Source organism: Oncorhynchus mykiss, chromosome 10 (assembly GCF_013265735.2).
Source record: "Oncorhynchus mykiss isolate Arlee chromosome 10, USDA_OmykA_1.1, whole genome shotgun sequence".
NCBI classification, from domain to species: Eukaryota; Metazoa; Chordata; class Actinopteri; order Salmoniformes; family Salmonidae; genus Oncorhynchus; species Oncorhynchus mykiss.
The window spans coordinates 27,355,134-27,373,516 of NC_048574.1; the positions used below are offsets into that span (position 1 = coordinate 27,355,134).

General features: G+C 42.3%; 2 protein-coding genes across 15 annotated transcripts in view; one reads left to right on the forward strand and one right to left on the reverse strand.

The window, feature by feature from the left end:
• Nucleotides 1-11,423, reverse strand: part of LOC110533580 (inactive serine/threonine-protein kinase TEX14) — a 35,968-nt gene extending 24,545 nt beyond the window's left edge. For 5 of the 13 annotated variants that reach the window (XM_036989988.1, XM_036989991.1, XM_036989987.1 and 2 more), the window contains exons 1-5: nt 10,251-11,021; nt 750-864; nt 463-628; nt 247-386; nt 75-153 (exon numbers count right to left, since the gene is read on the reverse strand). In XM_036989988.1, coding sequence (XP_036845883.1) covers nt 75-153; nt 247-386; nt 463-628; nt 750-864; nt 10,251-10,377 — 627 coding nt within the window. In that variant the 5' untranslated portion in view covers nt 10,378-11,021. The other 8 variants (XR_005053609.1, XR_005053608.1, XM_036989989.1 and 5 more) reach the window with 6 other exon arrangements.
• Nucleotides 11,424-11,454: 31 nt separating this feature from the next.
• Nucleotides 11,455-18,383, forward strand: part of LOC110533582 (DNA repair protein RAD51 homolog 3) — a 30,131-nt gene continuing 23,202 nt past the window's right edge. For both annotated transcript variants that reach the window (XM_021617941.2, XM_036989995.1), the window contains exons 1-6: nt 11,455-11,612; nt 11,760-11,900; nt 12,126-12,363; nt 12,457-12,614; nt 14,392-14,525; nt 14,850-14,981. In XM_021617941.2, coding sequence (XP_021473616.2) covers nt 11,783-11,900; nt 12,126-12,363; nt 12,457-12,614; nt 14,392-14,525; nt 14,850-14,981 — 780 coding nt within the window. In that variant the 5' untranslated portion in view covers nt 11,455-11,612; nt 11,760-11,782. The remainder of the gene's footprint in view (nt 11,613-11,759; nt 11,901-12,125; nt 12,364-12,456; nt 12,615-14,391; nt 14,526-14,849; nt 14,982-18,383) is intronic.

Genomic DNA, 18,383 nt, shown 5'->3' on the forward strand with positions numbered 1-18,383 from the left:
AAATCCTAATATGATGTGGGCACATGATGCAACTTATTTTGGTTTTCATCAACTTCACCGTTTTAGGCAAATACCTTTCCAAAGCCAAAACATTGAACTGTGTCACAGGCAGAGGACTTGGTAATCTTTCTGTTGAGGTGCAGGTCAGAGCCACTGCAACATGGGAGAAATGTTAACATACAGATTTTAAGAAAACAAACCCCCCAAAAATGGGCAGTATTAATGTAGGATCCCCCGGCTACTCACCCGGACTTGAGGAGCTCCAGTAGAGAGGGGGAGCGCAGCAGAGTCTTGGAAGAGGTGGGGGTCCGGCACAACTCCCTGGGCTGGGGGGACTGAGACAGGCTGTGCATGTGGTTCACACAGCTCTTCAGGAACTTAAGCATCTTGATGACAAAGAGGGAGTGAGAGATTAGTAGTGTATACAGTATGTATCTGATCATTGTATCTGTGAGCACCAACCCTGGCGCTGTGCTCCTGAGCCCCAGCCTCAGCCCAGTCTTGGGGGCTCCTGCCTTTGTGGTCGTGGAGCCTTAGGTCCCCCCCTGCGTCTAGCAGGCCGCTCAGCAGCCAGGGGTTACAGGCGAACACAGCAGCGTGGACAGGGGTGCTCCTGTCCTCACAGCGACTACACAGGAAAATAGGTCACCAAAACATGCTGCACTAAAAGGCTTACACATCTTCAAAGTATTTATTGTATGTCTAAAAAGAGAGGAGACATGAGTGTGTGAATGACTTGTCAATCTTACTGGTTGGGGTCAGCTCCAAATTGCAGAAGAAGCTCAGTGACACTTGCCAGGCCCAGGAGAGATGCACAGAACAGAGGTGTCTGGCCCAAGTGATTGACACAGTCCACATCCACACCTATAGCACAGCATCAGAACAGCTTTCAATTGATTCACTTCATAAGGTAGCCACTTAGTCATAACTGTCAAGCTCACTGGGTAGGTGCTAGTAGGTAGTGATCATATGAACCAGAATTTGGCTTTACAGGAGAAGTCAGAGGGGTTGGGTTAAATGCGGAAGACATTTCAGTTGTACAACTGACTAGGCATCCCCTTTCCGCAGCCATTGAACTCGTCATGTACCAGCTTAATAATGTCAAGATACATTCATTACTCACAAATGATGAAGTTATGAGTAGCAACTATCATAATTTACTGCCATCACAGCCAGTATGTACTTCCAAAAAAGTTCTAAATAAGAATGTACAATCCACTGAAAAAAAATGCCTATAGTGCACCTCCAATGTAAATCGCTCACATCATTGATCCCGGATAGCACTAACCTTACTGCCATGCACAGGTCGGAACTATACAACACATCAATACATTGAACGTGCCAGAGGCATTTTTTTCTGTTTCATGTAACTTTTTGTAACATTTTTTATTGGAATTTCACCATTTTCACCCATATTAAGAGATACAACAACAGAGACAAAGCAACAAAAAAAACAGCACTCACTTACACATACCTGCGTATGTATATATACGTATGTGTGTATATACACACACACACACACACACACACACACACACCATTTTCCTCTTCCCGCTCGGCGCTTCTCTCACCCCATCCCCGCATCTCTCAATACATACATTTTAAACAAACTTACAAACAGAAATTAAACAAAAAAGCTCAGTTTAAACCAAGAGGTTAGGTTCCACACATGGAACGTACAGTGTAGTTCTGAAATACATAGATCCGCACCATTCTAAGAGAATCCTTGCAGCATAATAGCTGATACCTCAGGTTCTAGGTAATTTAGATAAGGTTCACATACTTTGTAGAACTGGTCTGTTTTAGAATGCAATGTACATGTCAGATTCCAGAGGCACCCATTCAAATATTATCTTATGCCAATCTTTAATAGAAGGAACCTTATCACTAATCCACTGTAAAAGGATGTTTTTCCTCGCTGCGGAGGTAAGGATGTTGTAAAGCCTCCTCTTACCCACAGAAGTAACCTGCCTACTAGGGAGACCTAACAGTAAAGAAACTGGGTCCAATTCTAGATCAACCCCTAGGATCTTTTCAATTTCTTGCAGAACACCAGACTAGTATCTTTGTATTTTGGTACATGACCATAAACAATGTGTTAGGGTGCCTGTATCAGTTTTGCATTTAAGACACTGAGGAGAAGAGGAAGTGGGGCTAAAAGCATGTCTGCGATTTGGGGATATATGCAATCTGTGTATTATTCTTAATTGGATTGCTCTAGTACGATTACATATAGATATTGTTTTGCATATCTCCAAATGTCCTCCCACATCTCTTCGTCAATAGTAACAGACAATTCTTTCTCCCACACTTGTTTCACCCTCTGTGTGTTGACCGCAGAAAAGGACCTTAAAGCATCATAAAGCAGACAAGTTCCTTTGTGGGAAAAAAAGCATTCTTTCAATGACAGACATATCAGGGTTACCAATTAAGGTGGTGCTCTTCAGAATATAATGTCTTACTTGTAGGAAGCGGAAAAGGTCCTGCTTTGGGAGTCGATATTTCTCGAACATCTGCTCAAATGACAATAAAATCTTAACAGCAAATAAGTCATTTAGTCTGCATATGCCATTATTAAGCCAAAAGTTAAAGCCAGCATCCAGCAATCCTGGACTAAGATCTGGGTTGTTAAGAATTGGGGTAAGAGCAGAGGTTAGTATGGACCTTCCCAGGAAGCGTTGAACTGACCTCCATACTTTGAGTGTGTTAAGTGTAATGGGATTATTGCAGTGATCTTCTACAGACTTGAAACTTCTGAAAAATAAAAGATCCTGTAAGGGGTATTTTGAAAGAGAAGTCTCAATGTCTAACCAAATAGAGGAGCCATCATTTGTGATCCAGTCAGAAATATAACATAGGTACATAACTCTGATTTAGTTAAATTAATCTTGTAGCCTGAGAATTCGCTGAGGATCCTCATAAAACTTTCACCCATTTTATAAAGTTGTCCCCTAAACCAAATGTATTTAGAGCAAAGAATAGGTAAGACCACTCAACACGATCAAATGCTTTCTCAGCATCTAGGGAGAGCACAAGACCATCCATAGCACTTTGTTGGTAGGCTTGAATTACATTAAGAAGCCGCCTGACATTGTTGCATGACTTACGGCCCTTAATGAAGCCAGTTTGGTCTCCTTTCACAATTAATGGCAGTGAGTCCTCTAATCTTGTGGCTAGAATTTTAGAAAGCAATTTTCTATCCACATTCAGAAGGGAAATTGGTCTGTATGAGGAACAAGACTGGACATTTTCCCTTTTTGAGAATAAGTGATATGTTGGCTTCTCTCAGCGTTTGAGGGAGCTGGTCATTTGAAAATGAGTGGTTAAACATATCACGCAATGGCTCAAGGATCAAGCCATGGAACTCTTTATAGAACTCACTACAAAACCCGTCTGGTCCTGGGGCCTTACCATTTTGCAAATTCTTAATTGCGAACATTATCTCTTCCTCTGTAATAGGGGCATTAAGGAGAGGCCTCTGTTCTTCGGAGATAGTAGGGAGCTCAATCTTAGAAAATAAGTTCTCCATTAATTTGGGTGCATCATTTGGCAGTTCTGAGGCATAAAGGTTTGCATAAAATTTCTTAAGTCGTTTATCAATTTATTTTCATTTAAATGATTGCCATCAGAATCGGTAATAGTAGCAATTGACTCAGAGTCAGCTCTCTTTTTAGCTAGGTATGCCAAGTACTTTCCTGGCTTATCGCCATGTTCATATAGCTTTTGCCTGACAAATCTCATTTTCTTTTCAGCGTCCTGTGTTAGGAGAGAGTCCAACGTTGATCTAAAGACTGATATTTTTTTTAATAGGGCAGGAGTGGGAGTTTTAATATAGTCCTTCTCTTTAGTTCCTAATTCACCCTCTAACGGTTTTTGCTTTTCACGCTTTTTCCGTCTCTTAGTGGCTGTGTATGACATAATCTGACCCCTGGCATACGCTTTACAGGTTTCCCAAAGGAGCGAGGGGTTATCTGTAGATTGAGAGTTAAGAGAAAAATGCTTTAAACTCTGTAATACATTCACATCGTATTTTATGGTCTTTAAGAATGGTTGTATTCAACCTCCAATGTCTTGACCGATTGAGTTATGTCCAGGATCACCTCAGCATGATCAGATATGACTATGCTTCTTATCCTAGCGGATAAAACAGACTGCAAAGACATCCTGGGCATAAAAAAAGTAATAAGTCTGTCATCCATGAGGTGCAGAGAAAAAAGTGAACTCTCTGTTGGAGGGATGAAAAGTTCTCCAGACATCCGCATACCCCAGATCATCACAAACAGCTTTAAGTGACTTAGCTTGAGGAGAGAGTGAAGCTATACCGCTGGGAAACCTATCAATAAGGGGGTTCAACAAACAATTAAAATCTCCTCGAACCACTGCAGTGTCTGAGTTTAATTCTGAAAAGTCTAGAAATAACTTAGTGAGGAAATCAGGGGGGTGGGCAGGGGGGTAAGTAAATATTCATTATGGAAATGTTCTGCCCTTGTAAAGTACCATTAATTATAACAAAGCGACCAAATTTATCTTTCACACAATTCAAGACCTTAAGTGGTAAGTTATTTTTCACAAGAATTGCTACACCTCTAATTCTGGATGTAAATGATGAGAAAAACACTTGACCAAACTCCACTTGTTGTAATTTCAGGTGCTCCTTATCATCCAAATGAGTTTCTTGCAACAGGGCAATATCAATATTTTATTTTTTCAAAAAAGACAGTACCTTCTTCCTTTTAATGGGGTTATGGCTGCCTCTAATGTTCCATGTACATAAACGCAGTCTGTTACCTGCCATTGCACCTTGACCATTCAATATCCAGACTGAATCCTACTGTAAAAGTGGGGTGGTACCTTTTTCCATGTGTTGAACTCTTCTACTATCTCATCGAGCATAGACAAAACGATATGAACCCTGAACTCGAACTATACTAAACCCAAAAATTAAAACGTGTAAAGATCCAAAAGGGGGTTTTCCCACAAGCTAACATGCAGGGGATTTCAACTTTCCAATGTAGACTCTTAAGTCCGCAATGCCACTCAATAGCCTCATCCTTTATATACACTGCTCAAAAAAATAAAGGGAACACTAAAATAACACATCCTAGATCTGAATGAATGAAATATTCTTATTAAATACTTTTTTCTTTACATAGTTGAATGTGCTGACAACAAAATCACACATAAATTATCAATGGAAATCAAATTGATCAACTCATGGAGGTCTGGATTTGGAGTCACACTCAAAATTAAAGTGGAAAACCACACTACAGGCTGATCCAACTTTGATGTAATGTCCTTAAAACAAGTCAAAATGAGGCTCAGTAGTGTGTGTGGCCTCCACGTGCCTGTATGACCTCCATAAAACGCCTGGGCATGCTCCTGATGAGGTGGCGGATGGTCTCCTGAGGGATCTCCTCCCAGACCTGGACTAAAGCATCCACCAACTCCTGGACAGTCTGTGGTGCAACGTGGTGTTGGTGGATGGAGCGAGACATGATGTCCCATATGTGCTCAATTGGATTCAGGTCTGGGGAACGGGCGGTCCATAGCATCAATGCCTTCCTCTTGCAGGAACTGCTGACACACTCCAGCCACATTAGGTCTAGTATTGTCTTGCATTAGGAGGAACCTAATGGGGTCTGAGGATCTCATCTCGGTACCTAATGGCAGTCAGGCTACCTCTGGCGAGCACATGGAGGGCTGTGCGGCCCCCCAAAGAAATGCCACAGAACGCAGCAGAAGCAGAACGTTCTCCACGGCGTCTCCAGACTCTGTCACGTCTGTCACATGTGCTCAGTGTGAACCTGCTTTCATCTGTGAAGAGCACAGGGCGCCAGTGGCGAATTTGCCAATCTTGGTGTTCTCTGGCAAATGCCAAACGTCCTGCACGGTGTTGGGCTGTAAGCACAACCCCCACCTGTGGACGTCGGGCCCTCATACCACCCTCATGGAGTCTGTTTCCGACCGTTTGAGCAGACACATGCACATTTGTGGCATGCTGGAGGTCATTTTGCAGGGTTCTGGCAGTGCTCCTCCTTGCACAAAGGCGGAGGTAGCGGTCCTGCTGCTGGGTTGTTGCCCTCCTACGGCCTCCTCCACGTCTCCTGATGTACTGGCCTGTCTCCTGGTAGCGCCTCCATGCTCTGGACACTACGCTGACAGACACAGCAAACCTTCTTGCCACAGCTCGCATTGATGTGCCATCCTGGATGAGCTGCACTACCTGAGCCACTTGTGTGGGTTGTAGACTTCGTCTCATGCTACCACTAGAGTGAAAACACCGCCAGCATTCAAAAGTGACCAAAACATCAGCCAAGAAGCATAGGAACTGAGAAGTGGTCTGTGGGCACCACCTGCAGAACCACTCCTTTATTGGGGGTGTCTTGCTAATTGCCTATAATTTCCACCTGTTGTCTATTCAATTTGCACAACAGCATGTGAAATTTATTGTCAATCAGTGTTGCTTCCTAAGTGGACAGTTTGATTTCACAGAAGTGTGATTGACTTGGAGTTACATTGTGTTGTTTAAGTGTTCCCTTTATTTTTTTGAGCAGTGTATATGGAAATGAAAATCAATAGAAGATTGAGGCTCTTCCACCTAAAACCAAGCCTGGGCACCAATATGGATTCACACACACATCTCAGCCTGAGCTATAGCGGCAGTTACTTTAGCAAAAAAAATAATAAAGATACGAATATTACTGAACCGGAGTACGTGAGAACTCACACCACTGTTTCATGATCAGATTCAACTAAAAATAAAAAAGTTATCCAATGCTGCGGAGGTGCAGCTTAAAGTTATTTACCTGAGAGAGTCAATAAACGCAGCAGCCTCTTCAGGTGTGTAGAGTTTTTTTTAGGCGATCCGTTGACCATAACCTTCAATGTGGCCAGGTACAGCAGTGCGTAGTCCATCTTCATTCGAGTCGAGCCTTCGCCTCATCAAATGCTTTGCGTCTTCGTACAACCGCTGTGGAATAATCATTGAAGAATGAGACCTTTGGACCTTTACGTTGACTACCATCAGAGACGATTTTTCTAGCCGCATCCATGATGCACTGCTTTTGTCGGTGAAGTTGTGGAACTTTATAACCACTGGCCGTGGGCGCTGGTTGGGACTGGGTATCGGTGCTTGAGAGCGATGGGCTCTGTCCAGCTTCACACGACCAGCCTTAGTGTCCATTTTTAGGTAGCCAGGGATCCATTCCTCAAAAAAGAATTACTGAGCGTGTCCCTTCAGAATTTTCCGGGAGTCCCACAACACGAGTATTGCATCTGCGTCCTTGATTATCCAAGTCGTCAATGTGCTCCGCCATTTCGCGCACCTGTTTCTCAAGTGCATTTATCTTAGTGTCCATAGAAGTAATTGAAGTTTCCACTGTAGCAATTCTTCCTTCCCCCCCATCAACACATTTCACAACCCTCTGTAGTTCAGCTGAATGGCCTGCTATTGCTTCCAAGACCGTTCTTATCTTAACATCGATCACTTTAGTAATGTTATCAGTCATCTTTTGAATCACCAGGTCCATTGTGCCTGGACCCGCAATGGTATTAGCTTCGCTAACGTTAGCTAGCTCCTCCTGCACATCTACAGGGGTGGTGGTTTTGGTCGAGCTCTTAGTAGTTCTGTTGGGCATGTTGTCTGAGATTTGAGAAATAGCCGTCAAAACTATTTATAGGATAACTTATTTAGCCAATTCTACCACTTTTTCAAGCTAGGAGATGAATGTAAAAATATAAATTTACGAATGCCACTGGAGCTCACTGAAACAGTGTTCTCTCTATGGCGCCATTTTGTTCCCCGTAACCTTTTATTTAAACCTTTTTTGGAAGTACACATCGGCCGTGACGGCAGTAAATGACAATAGTTGCTAATTGAATGTCCATATTTTGTGAGAAATAAACATATGTGGACATTATTAAGCTTTAAAACCTGCTGAATGGCAAATTGAAGGCTGCTTTCTGGGCTTACTTTTTTATTTATTTAACCAGGTAGGCCAGTTGAGAACAAGTTCTCATTTACAACTGCGGCCTTGCCAAGATAAAACAAAGCAGTGCGGCAAAAACAGAGTTACACATGGGATAAACAAACGTACAGTCAATAACACAATATAAAAATATATGTACAGTGTGCAAATGTAGAAGAGTAGGGAAGTAAGGCAATAAATAGGCCATAGTGGCAACATAATTACAATTTAGCATTAACACTGGGGTGATAGGTGTGCAGATGATGATGTGCAAGTAGAGATACTGGGGTGCAAAATATATATATTTTTAAATATATATGGGATGAGGTAGTTGGGTGTGCTATTTACAGATGGGCTGTGTACAGGTACAGTGATCAGTAAGCTGCTCAGACAGCTGATGCTTAAAGTTAGTGAGGGAGATAAAAGTCTCCAGCTTCAGTGATTTTTGCAATTCGTTCCAGTCATTGGTAGCAGAGAACTGGAAGGCGGCCAAAGGAGGTGTTGGCTTTGGGGATGACCAGTGAAATATACCTGCTGGAGCGTGTGCTACGGGTGGGTTTTGCTATGGTGACCAGTGAGTTGAGATTAGGTGGGGCTTTACCTAGCAGAGTATTATAGATGACCTGGAGCCAGTGGGTTTGTCGATGAATATGTAGTGAGGGCCAGCCAACAAGAGCATACAGGTTGCAGTGGTGGGTGATGGTGACAAAATGGATGGCACTGTGATAGCAAATTGGATGTAGTCTGAGTACTGTTGGAGGCAATTTTGTAAATGCCATCGCCGAAGTCAAGGATCGGTAGGATAGTCAGTTTTATGAGGGTATGTTGAGCAGCATGAGTGAAGTAGGCTTTGTTGGGAGATAGGAAGCTGATTCTAGATTTATATTTGGATTGGAGATGCTTCATGTGAGTCTGGAAGGAGGGTTTACAGTCTAACCAGACACCTAGGTATTTGTAGTTGTCCACATATTCTAAGTCAGAACCGTCCAGAGTAGTGATGCTTTTCGGGCGGGCAGCAATCGGTTGAAGAGCATGCACTTAGTTTTACTTGCATTTAAGAGCAGTTGGAGGCCACAGAAGGAGTGTTGTATGGCATTGAAGCTTGTCTGGAGGTTTGTTAACAGTGTCCAAGGAAGGGCCAGATATATATAGAATGGTGTCCTCTGCGTAGAGGTGGATCAGAGAATCACCAGCAGCAAGAGCGACGTCATTGATATATACAGAGAAAAGCTTCGGCCCGAGAATTGAAGCCTGTGGCACCCCCATAGAGACTGCCAGAGGGCCGGACAACAGGCCCTCTGATTTGACACACTGAACTCTATCTGAGAAGTAGTTGGTGAACCAGGCGAGGCAGTCATTTGAGAAACCTTGGCAAGTTGTTGCGGGGGTGCAAAGCTGTTGGTCGGGGTAGCCAGTAGAAAAGCCTGGCCAGCATGGCCATAGAAAGATGCTTATTTGTAATTCTCGATTATCTTAGATTTATCAGTGGTGACAGTGTTTCCTAGCCTCAGTGCAGTGGGCAGCTGGGAGGAGGTACTGTTATTCTCCATGGACTTTACAGTGTCCCAAACCTTTTGGAATTAGTGCCAATTTCTGGTTGAAAAAGCCAGCCTTAGCTTTCCTAACTGACTGTGTATATTGGTTCCTGACTTCCCTGAAAAGTTGTATATCGCGAGGGCTATTCGATGCGAATGCAGTAGGCCACAGGATGTTTTTGTGCTGGTCAAGGGCAGTCAAGTCTGGGGTGAACTGTTCTTAGTTCTACATTTTTTGAATGGGGCATTCTTATTTAAGATGGTGAGGAAAGCACTTTTAAATAGGAACTAGGCATCCTCTACTGACGGAAGGTGGTTAATATCCTTCCAGGATACCCGGGTCAAGTCGATTAGAAAGGCCTGCTCGCTGAAGTGATTTAAGGAGCGTTTGACAGTGATGAGGGGTGGTCGTTTGACCGTGGACCCATTACGGACGCAGGCAATGCGGCAGTGATCGCTAAGATCCTGGTTGAAGACAGTAGAGATGTATTTAGAGGGCAGGAACTAGGCATCCTCTAGGAGGATGATATCTATGAGGGTGCCCGTGTTTACGGATTTGGGAGTGTACCTGGTAGGTTCACTAGATCATTCATTAGATCATTTGTGCTTAAACGATATTCGCCATGTCAACGTCTCCTAACTAAAGCCAGATTCTGGTTCAGGGATCATCCACATAACGTTACAGTCTATGGTCGGGGTGAACAATGTTTATTCATGCAACATTACTGTTGCGTTATAGTTGTTTTACCTTTCTGGAGCAGCTTCTCCATCTTGTGCAGATTTTTCTCCAGGGTGTACCTATGCAACTGAGCAGGTAGGCCTCCATTCTTCACGATCCCCAATCGCACTGGGCAGGGAACAGGCAAAGCAGCCATCCTGCTCCATTCACTGCCACGGAGTTCCAACTACCAACGGGGGTCGCTGCAGTAAAAACTGCCGAATGTCAGTTAGTTGGCTAGCAAGCTAGCTAACACATTAGCTGTCTAGCTAGCTAATTAACGACCAATGACAACCAGTTAGCCAACTATGGGTTCGTCGATATATTTAGTAGTTAAAATTGTTAAGTTTAAGGTGTTTAGTATGAAATTAATATAAACTTAATTAGTGAAAAGGAGTTGTTTACCGAATTCGTAGTAACTAGTTAGCTGATCATCAGACTACGCGCGAGCATCGAATCTCTCACAGTAAATTGGGCATCACGAGCCGACCAACTAAAAATCATTTAGGGAACAAAAATATTGTTAACGTTACGGAGCTTGTGTGCTAAAGTGGAAATGCCATAGTAGAAAAGCAGATCACAAGCATATGACACGTATCTGTTAGTTTAGCTACCACAAGAGCCTTGCATGTTTACGTATGGTGGTCCTTAGTGCCAAGAAGACAAAAACCTAAACGTGCACTGAGTTTCACAAACTCAGTGCACGTTTTGTTTTTTTTGTCATATTACGACATAGCTGATTCAAATAATCAACTAATCATCTAGTTTTGATCATTTGAATCAGCTGTGTACAGTAGTAGTGTTTGGGTAGAAAACAAACCGTTCACCCCTTGGGTTCCCGAGGACAGTTTGGAAAGCTGGCTTAAAGGCAACCAACCAGATTTGTGGAAACTATTTTACAGATATGTCAATGATTGCAATTTTCATTATTGCTTTGCAGCATTACAGTTAAGTAAATGAATGTTTTTGAAATGTAGGCAGCCAATTACAATAAATTGTCAAATGTACTGTACTATTCTCACATCTCCTTATATGGTGTATTGGCGATCGCACAATTTAATCTGCGTTCCTCCACCTACTGTGCGGGATGGAAACAGGATTCCCAAAAATGGAACAAAATACCTCAACTTAAATATGTAAACGAAATCAAACAACTTTTCTGTTAAAAAATAAATAAAACAGTTCTTACATTTATTTTCCTGGGTTGTGGGTTTACAGTAATTGACAACACGGTGTAATGTAATGACGTGTGTGTGTGTGGGTGGGTGGCGCTAGTAAACACATTTTGGAGGGATTCATGAAAATGGCTCCAGCTATGTACTTGGAAATTTGTTTCCTCATCGCTAGCTAGTAGCTAGCTTCAGCAGAAGTAAAACTTGGCTTGCTGAGGAGGTAAGAGGAAAAAATAGTTAAATTAAACTATTTTCGGAGCTACGCATTTACATGGAAGAGTTAGAAACGGGTTTAATGTATCAAACAAAGTAACGCCAAGTGGCTTGCTAGCTGTTGAAGTTGTCTACCTGTGTCAATCTCATTCAGGTCGCTGAAACGATAAGCGAAAGATGCAGAGAGATATTTCGAGCTACGCCATTGCGCCGTCTGTCAAAGTGAAACTCCTCAATGCTGGGTTTCTTTCTGCTGCAGACCTGTGTGATTTGCGACCTCTCCAACTCAGCAAAGGTAGCCAACAAGTCACTGTTATTGATTTTGTCATTACAGTAGTAGGTGATAATACAGTTACAGGCCATAAACCGGGTGAAATGCATTACACCTAAATAACCCATATGTATTATTGTCAATATGTGGTACCAGCTAACTTTATTTTACAATGCCTCTCACAGTCCATTATATTTCTACCCTTCAAGCTTGTCCTCTTCATCAACCTCTCCATCCCTGTTGTTGTAGAGGCCTGCATCTCCCAGGAGGAGGCAGTAGAGGTGCTGCAGGCTGTGAGGTGTGAGTCTGGCCAGGAGAGAGCAGCAGCAGGCAGGCTGACAGCCCTGGAGCTTCTGGGGAGAGAGCAGGAGCTGGGCACTATAGTCACTTTCTGCTCAGCACTGGATATGGCCCTGGGAGGGGGCATGCCAGTGGGAAAGACCACTGAGGTCTGCGGGGCGCCTGGGGTGGGAAAGACCCAGCTCTGGTAAGCACTGGTACCTCTGTGTGGAAGAGTTACTCAACATACTCATCTGTTTGCTATAATGTAGTAATAGCACAATAACTCTGTGTCCCTCAGTATCCAGTTGTCAGTAGATGCGCAGATCCCTGTGTGTTTTGGGGGGTTGGGAGGCAAGTCTCTGTACATAGACACAGAGGGCAGCTTCCTGGTCCAGAGGGCTGTGGACCTAGCGCAGGCAGCTGTGGATCACTGTGGGCTTCTAGCAGAGGATTCAGGTAACTAAGTAGGACAGAACAAAAGCAATCACCCATCATATAGGATTACTTATAACTGATTTGTGAAGCATCTATTTAGTGCTTATAAAGACTTCAAAATATTGAATGCATTTATTACATTGGTATTGCTACGTTGTCATACACATGTAACATTTATACTAGTCTATGAAGAAAATTGTTTACTGATGAGAGTATTTTGTAAATGCTGTCGTGTCTATGCCGGATTAAGTGATATGACATGCTATTCTATAAAATAATTTCTCCGTAATTAATATCACCTGATTGAGCTAATCATGTAAATGTAATTAACTAGAGAGTCGGGCACCACAAAATAATATTTATAGAGCTGTTATCTTCCGAATAAACTCTTAAAGACCTAGTAATATTTTACATCAATAGCAGTCAATATTAATCGTCGTCTTAATTCAGTCTCATCTGAAAGTTGTAAATTCTTGGTTATCTGCACGAACCCTGGCTAACGATTTGAATCAGCAATACAAAATTGGGTTTAATGATTTATTTACTAAATACCTAACTAATCACACAGAATTACACATACACATAATTAAATCATAACTTGATTACAAATTACGTCATAAAGGAAAACGTCCCTAGCGGGCAGAACAGATATGACAGCTTGTTACACAAAGGAAAGGGGCTGGGTTTGAGTGAAAGAGCGGAAGACTGAGGGACACAGGGAGAAGCTATGCTATCGTAAATACAGTATCTGATGCATTCTAAATTACCGCCCATTTGGAAAAGGAAAATGCAATAAATATTTACTCTGAGCTGCGCTTCGGTAGGTTGGTGGTAGATGGAAGGACGTGTTGCCCAACTGAGTCTTTTGAAGAATGTCTCTGGTTGTCAATTGGATACGTTGTAATAACTTGGATACGTTGTAGTCATTGGGTGATAGACGGGATACTCTGTCTGCTCCTTCCTAACCCTCATTTGCATCTGCTGTTGCTAACTCAACGGCTAGGAGGTATCACTTCTGTAGTGAATAAGAGTTCAAAGTTCATACCATTCGCAACCAAAGCTCACGCTGATGTTGGCTTCATTTTGTAGTTATTATCTGAACCATTCTGACATAGGACCGTCGTCCTCAAGTCCTCAGGAACAAGAAGTTATATTGTCGTCAAGGGCTTATATAGGAAGGGAGAGGAGGGTGTGTTTGAAAAGTTTTATAGCCCATGCCCCTTCACAGGGAACATTGAGCAGAGCCATATCTTATGAAGACCCAAATCTCACATTTTAGAAGTTAAAATCACATTTCATCCCATCACGAAAAATGTAATATTCAAACATTTAAATTGAACAACAATTCCATGTGAATCCGATAACTCTGATGTGTAGACTTTCCACTGTAGAGTTTGTCATCTTATCATTGATGAGAATGTCTCAGGTGACAACCGAACTGACATCATATTCATTAAGTACCACCGCATATGTTCAATTGTTCGGATTACCAGAATATAGTTAATTTCCCCCCACCTACTGATGTTCCCAGAATCTCTATGTTAACCAAGGGTTTTATAAATGTAACCTCAGTAGGGTAGAGAGAGGAAAAAGAGGGGAAGAGATATTTTTATGACTGTCATAAACCTACCCTACCCCCCAGGCCAATGTCATGACAATACTCACATATTGTGATCAACAGTACTGGTGCATGCATTAACAACACTAGAGAAAAAAAGGGTTATGTCTTAGATTCAAGCCTATTGGAGATATTTTGTAGTTTACTGTCTGCTGTATTCTATATTTTTCCCTTTTCCAGAACAGCAGGAAGCCTTGAAGGGGTTCACTGTGGAAACAATCCTCTCCAATTTATTCCTTGTCCGTTGCCATGACTACGTGGAGCTGTTGGCAGAGACATACCTCCTGCCTGACTTCCTGGCTCAGCACCCTGGGGTACCAATCCCCACCAATACGTCACTGATCCTAAAACAGCCAACCAATCAAATCCAAAGGGGTTATTTCTACAACCTCCATGTTGGGTTGGGCTCTGTTCTGAGTCAAAGGAATTTCTTAACTGAAATGCTCATAGAAAATGTTGACGGCTAGATTTACGGATTGGCTGGAGCAAAATAGCAAAACAAAAAATGAGAAACATTGAAACCTCAAAGACAGCATTAATAAAATACTTAGCAGAAACCATGTTCCAATGTAAATCTGCAACTCATTTGCTTGTGGCTTTTGGATGGTAATTTGGGCACCTTTGTTAATACAATCCAGGTCCGGCTGGTGGTGATTGACAGCATTGCCTTCTCGTTTCGCCATGACTTTGAGGACCTCTCCCAGAGGACCCGCCTCTTGAACGGCCTCGCCCAGCGGCTCATCCAGATGGCCACCAATCACAACGTTGCGGTATGACCTGTGACACTTGTCCATTTAGCCTAGTGTCAAAGACCCCAGATGTTGCCTCACCAATAGGGTTGCAAAATTCGGTGAATTCTAAATTCCCTGTTTTTTTCTCCAACCGGGATTTTGGGAAAACCAGGAAATGTATTGAAAGTTCCTGGAATTTTGCAACCCTACTCACCAACGTGCACTCATTTCTTATCTGTCCTCTCTTAACCCTTCTTTTTATCTGATGACAATTATTTTCATTACTCATCGAAAAGGGAAACCACAACTATAGAGTCCAGTGATAACCACAGGCTCTATAAAGGGAGGATCTCTGCCCGCTCCCTCTTGCAAACTACTATAATGTATAGTACAGTGCTGTAACTCTGAGCCCTCCTTTCAAGCCCAACAGAAACCAGGCTTGCCAGACTTGCATTGTCTTTCTCTTTCCTTACTCAGTATTTACCGTCCATGTCTGGTCCCAATCCAACCATGGTGCATCTAGACTAAGCACTCTCATTCCAAGAGATCAAATCAAATTTCAAATTTATTTCAAATCAAATGTATTTATATAGCCCTTCGTACATCAGCTGATATCTCAATTTGATTTGATTTTGATAAAATGTCTCTTATAAGTGCAATGCTGATTTAAGCAGCCAGGTAGATTGAGGTCTAAATGGGACATCCGCTCTGTGCCAGAATGGCGCTGGTCAGTATTTCTTTTAAATCAGCAAATAGTTCTCTTAAGGTACATGGAGCAAATACATTTTGTTCTAGTCATTTGTTGCTTATTTGCACTCAGGAACAACCTGTACCAATTTGGATCCCTACAGGGGCTTGTTTAATGTTCCTTTTCAAAAGTGGCAACTTTATATTAGTAAATTCTATAAACAAGGGATAAGTGTTGATTTCAAAATAGTATTGTTGACAAACCGCATTCAACATAACAATCTTCCAGTTGAATGAGGGAAAGCTCAGTTTGTTTTGAAAGTGTATTATAAAAGTTTGGTTACTAGCCAGCTACATTTTTGAGTTTGGATCACGCGACACTGGTTGGCATCAGTTGCTTGGACTGCTACAATCTGTTCAGTGATCCTGTCAGGTTTAAGGAGCTAGCCTAGCCGCCTATCAAGCTAGCCTAGCCGCTTATCAAGCTAGCCTAGCCGCCTATCAAGCTAGCCTAGCCGCCTATCAAGCTAGCTGCTAGCCGCCTAGCAAGCTAGCTGCTAGCCGCCTATCAAGCTAGCTGCTAGCCGCCTATTAAGCTAGCTGCTAGCCGCCTATCAAGCTAGCTGCTAGCCGCCTATCAAGCTAGCTGCTAGCCGCCTATCAAGCTAGCTGCTAGCCGCCTATCAAGCTAGCTGCTAGCCGCCTATCAAGCTAGCTGCTAGCCACCTATCAAGCTAGCTGCTAGCCAAGCTAGCCTAGCTGCTAGCCAAGCTAGCCTAGCTGCTAGCCTAGCAGTGGGGACATTGACTGGTTGTCCGCTCAAGAGGAAGCTTCTCACTGTAACTAGTGTCTGTAATCTGGTTCAGGTTATTAATCAACCTACCAGGGTGTTTACAAACACTACAGGAAGATCATCCACATGTATTAATCACATCTATACAAATACTGTATAACTTTGTTCTAAAGCTGTATCCGTACCCATTTGGATGCAGTGATCACAATATAGTGGCAATATCCAGGAAAGCCAAAGTTCCCAAAGCTGGGTCTAAATACTGTAATATTGCTGTGACTCTTATGTGGATGATGAATATTTGTTGGTCTGATGTGATTTAATAAGGGGCATCCAGATTCCGCACTTGAGGAATTTATGCAATTGCTTCTTCCAATTATTGATAAACATGCACCTGTTAAGAAACTGACTTTTATAACTGTTGGATTGATTGAGACTTAACAGACTTTCAGCATACTTCTAGAGAAGGGCACTCTATGTACTGCTCTCACACAAATGACTGATGAAAGGTTGGAATAAATGTATACTAAGAAGATTGAGGGAGCTGTACTGTTAGATTTCAGTGGAGTTTTTGATATATTTGACCATAACCTGTTGTTGAGGAAATGTGTAATAGCTTTTCAACCTCTGTCACATAGTGGATTCAGAGCTATCTATCTAATACAACTCAAAGGGTTTTCTTTAATGGAAGCTTCTCTAATGTCAAACATGTAAAGTGTGGTGTACTGCAGGGCAGCTCTCTGGGCCCTCTAATATTTTATATTTTTACCAATGACCTGCAATTGGCATTAAACAAAGCATGCACGTCTATGTATGCTGATGATTCAACAATGTACACATCAGCTAATAAAGTCAGTGAAACCCTTAACAAAGAGTTGGTCATTTTTGGAATGGGTGGCCAGTAATAAACTGGTCCTGAACATCTCTAAAACTAAGAGCATTGTATTTGGTACAAATCATTTTAGATCTCAGCTGAATCTGGTAATGAATGGTGTGGCTGTTGAACAAGTTGAGGAGACTGACTTACCTGGTGTTACCTTACATCAACATATAGATTCAATGGTTATGTAGATGGATGAGTGGACTCTGCTTTTTTTGACACCATCCTCCAGATGGATTATTGTCCAGTCATATGGTCAAGTGCTGCAAAGAAAGACCTTGTTAAGCTGCAGCTGGCCCAGAACAAAGTCTTGCTCTTCATTGTAATCAGAGGGCTAATATTAATACTATGCACGCCAGTCTCTCTTGGTTAAGAGTTGAGGAAAGACAGACTGCGTCACTTCTTGTTTTTATAAGAAACATTTATTTTCATAGTCAACTCGCACCCAGCACTGATACTCACACTTATGACACCAGGGGTCTTTTAACAGTACCCAGGTCCACAACAAATTCAAGGAAACGTACAGTATTATACTGAGCCATGAATGCATGAAACTACCATCTTTTATACAGCGCAAGTGAACAGCAAACCTTGTTTCAAAAAACCAATAAAGCAACACCAAGGCGCAATGCCTCTCCCCAATGCGACCTACTTGTGTTTTAATTTATTTTATTTTTTTACCTTTTAACTAGGTAAGTCAGTTAAGGACAAATTCTTATTTTTAATGATGGCCTAGGAACAGTGCCTCTGCCTTATTCAGGGGCAGAACAACATATTTTTTTCCCCCTTGTCAGCTTGGGGATTCAATCTTGCAACCTTTCGGTTACTAGTCCAACGCTCTAACCACTAGGCTACTTGCCGCCCCAGTACGTGTAACTGTTAGATGCACACACACTACATGTTAATGTTTTTAAATTTGTATCAATTGTAAAGTCTCCACTGTAGTCTTTTTCATATGTGTCAGATCCCAGTAAGACTAGCTGTCGTCATTGGCGTTGGCTAATGGGATCATAATACATCAATTGTGGTGGCAATACATTCAAGCAATTTGTGAAAAGTAATAGGTACACTCTGACTTGGAATA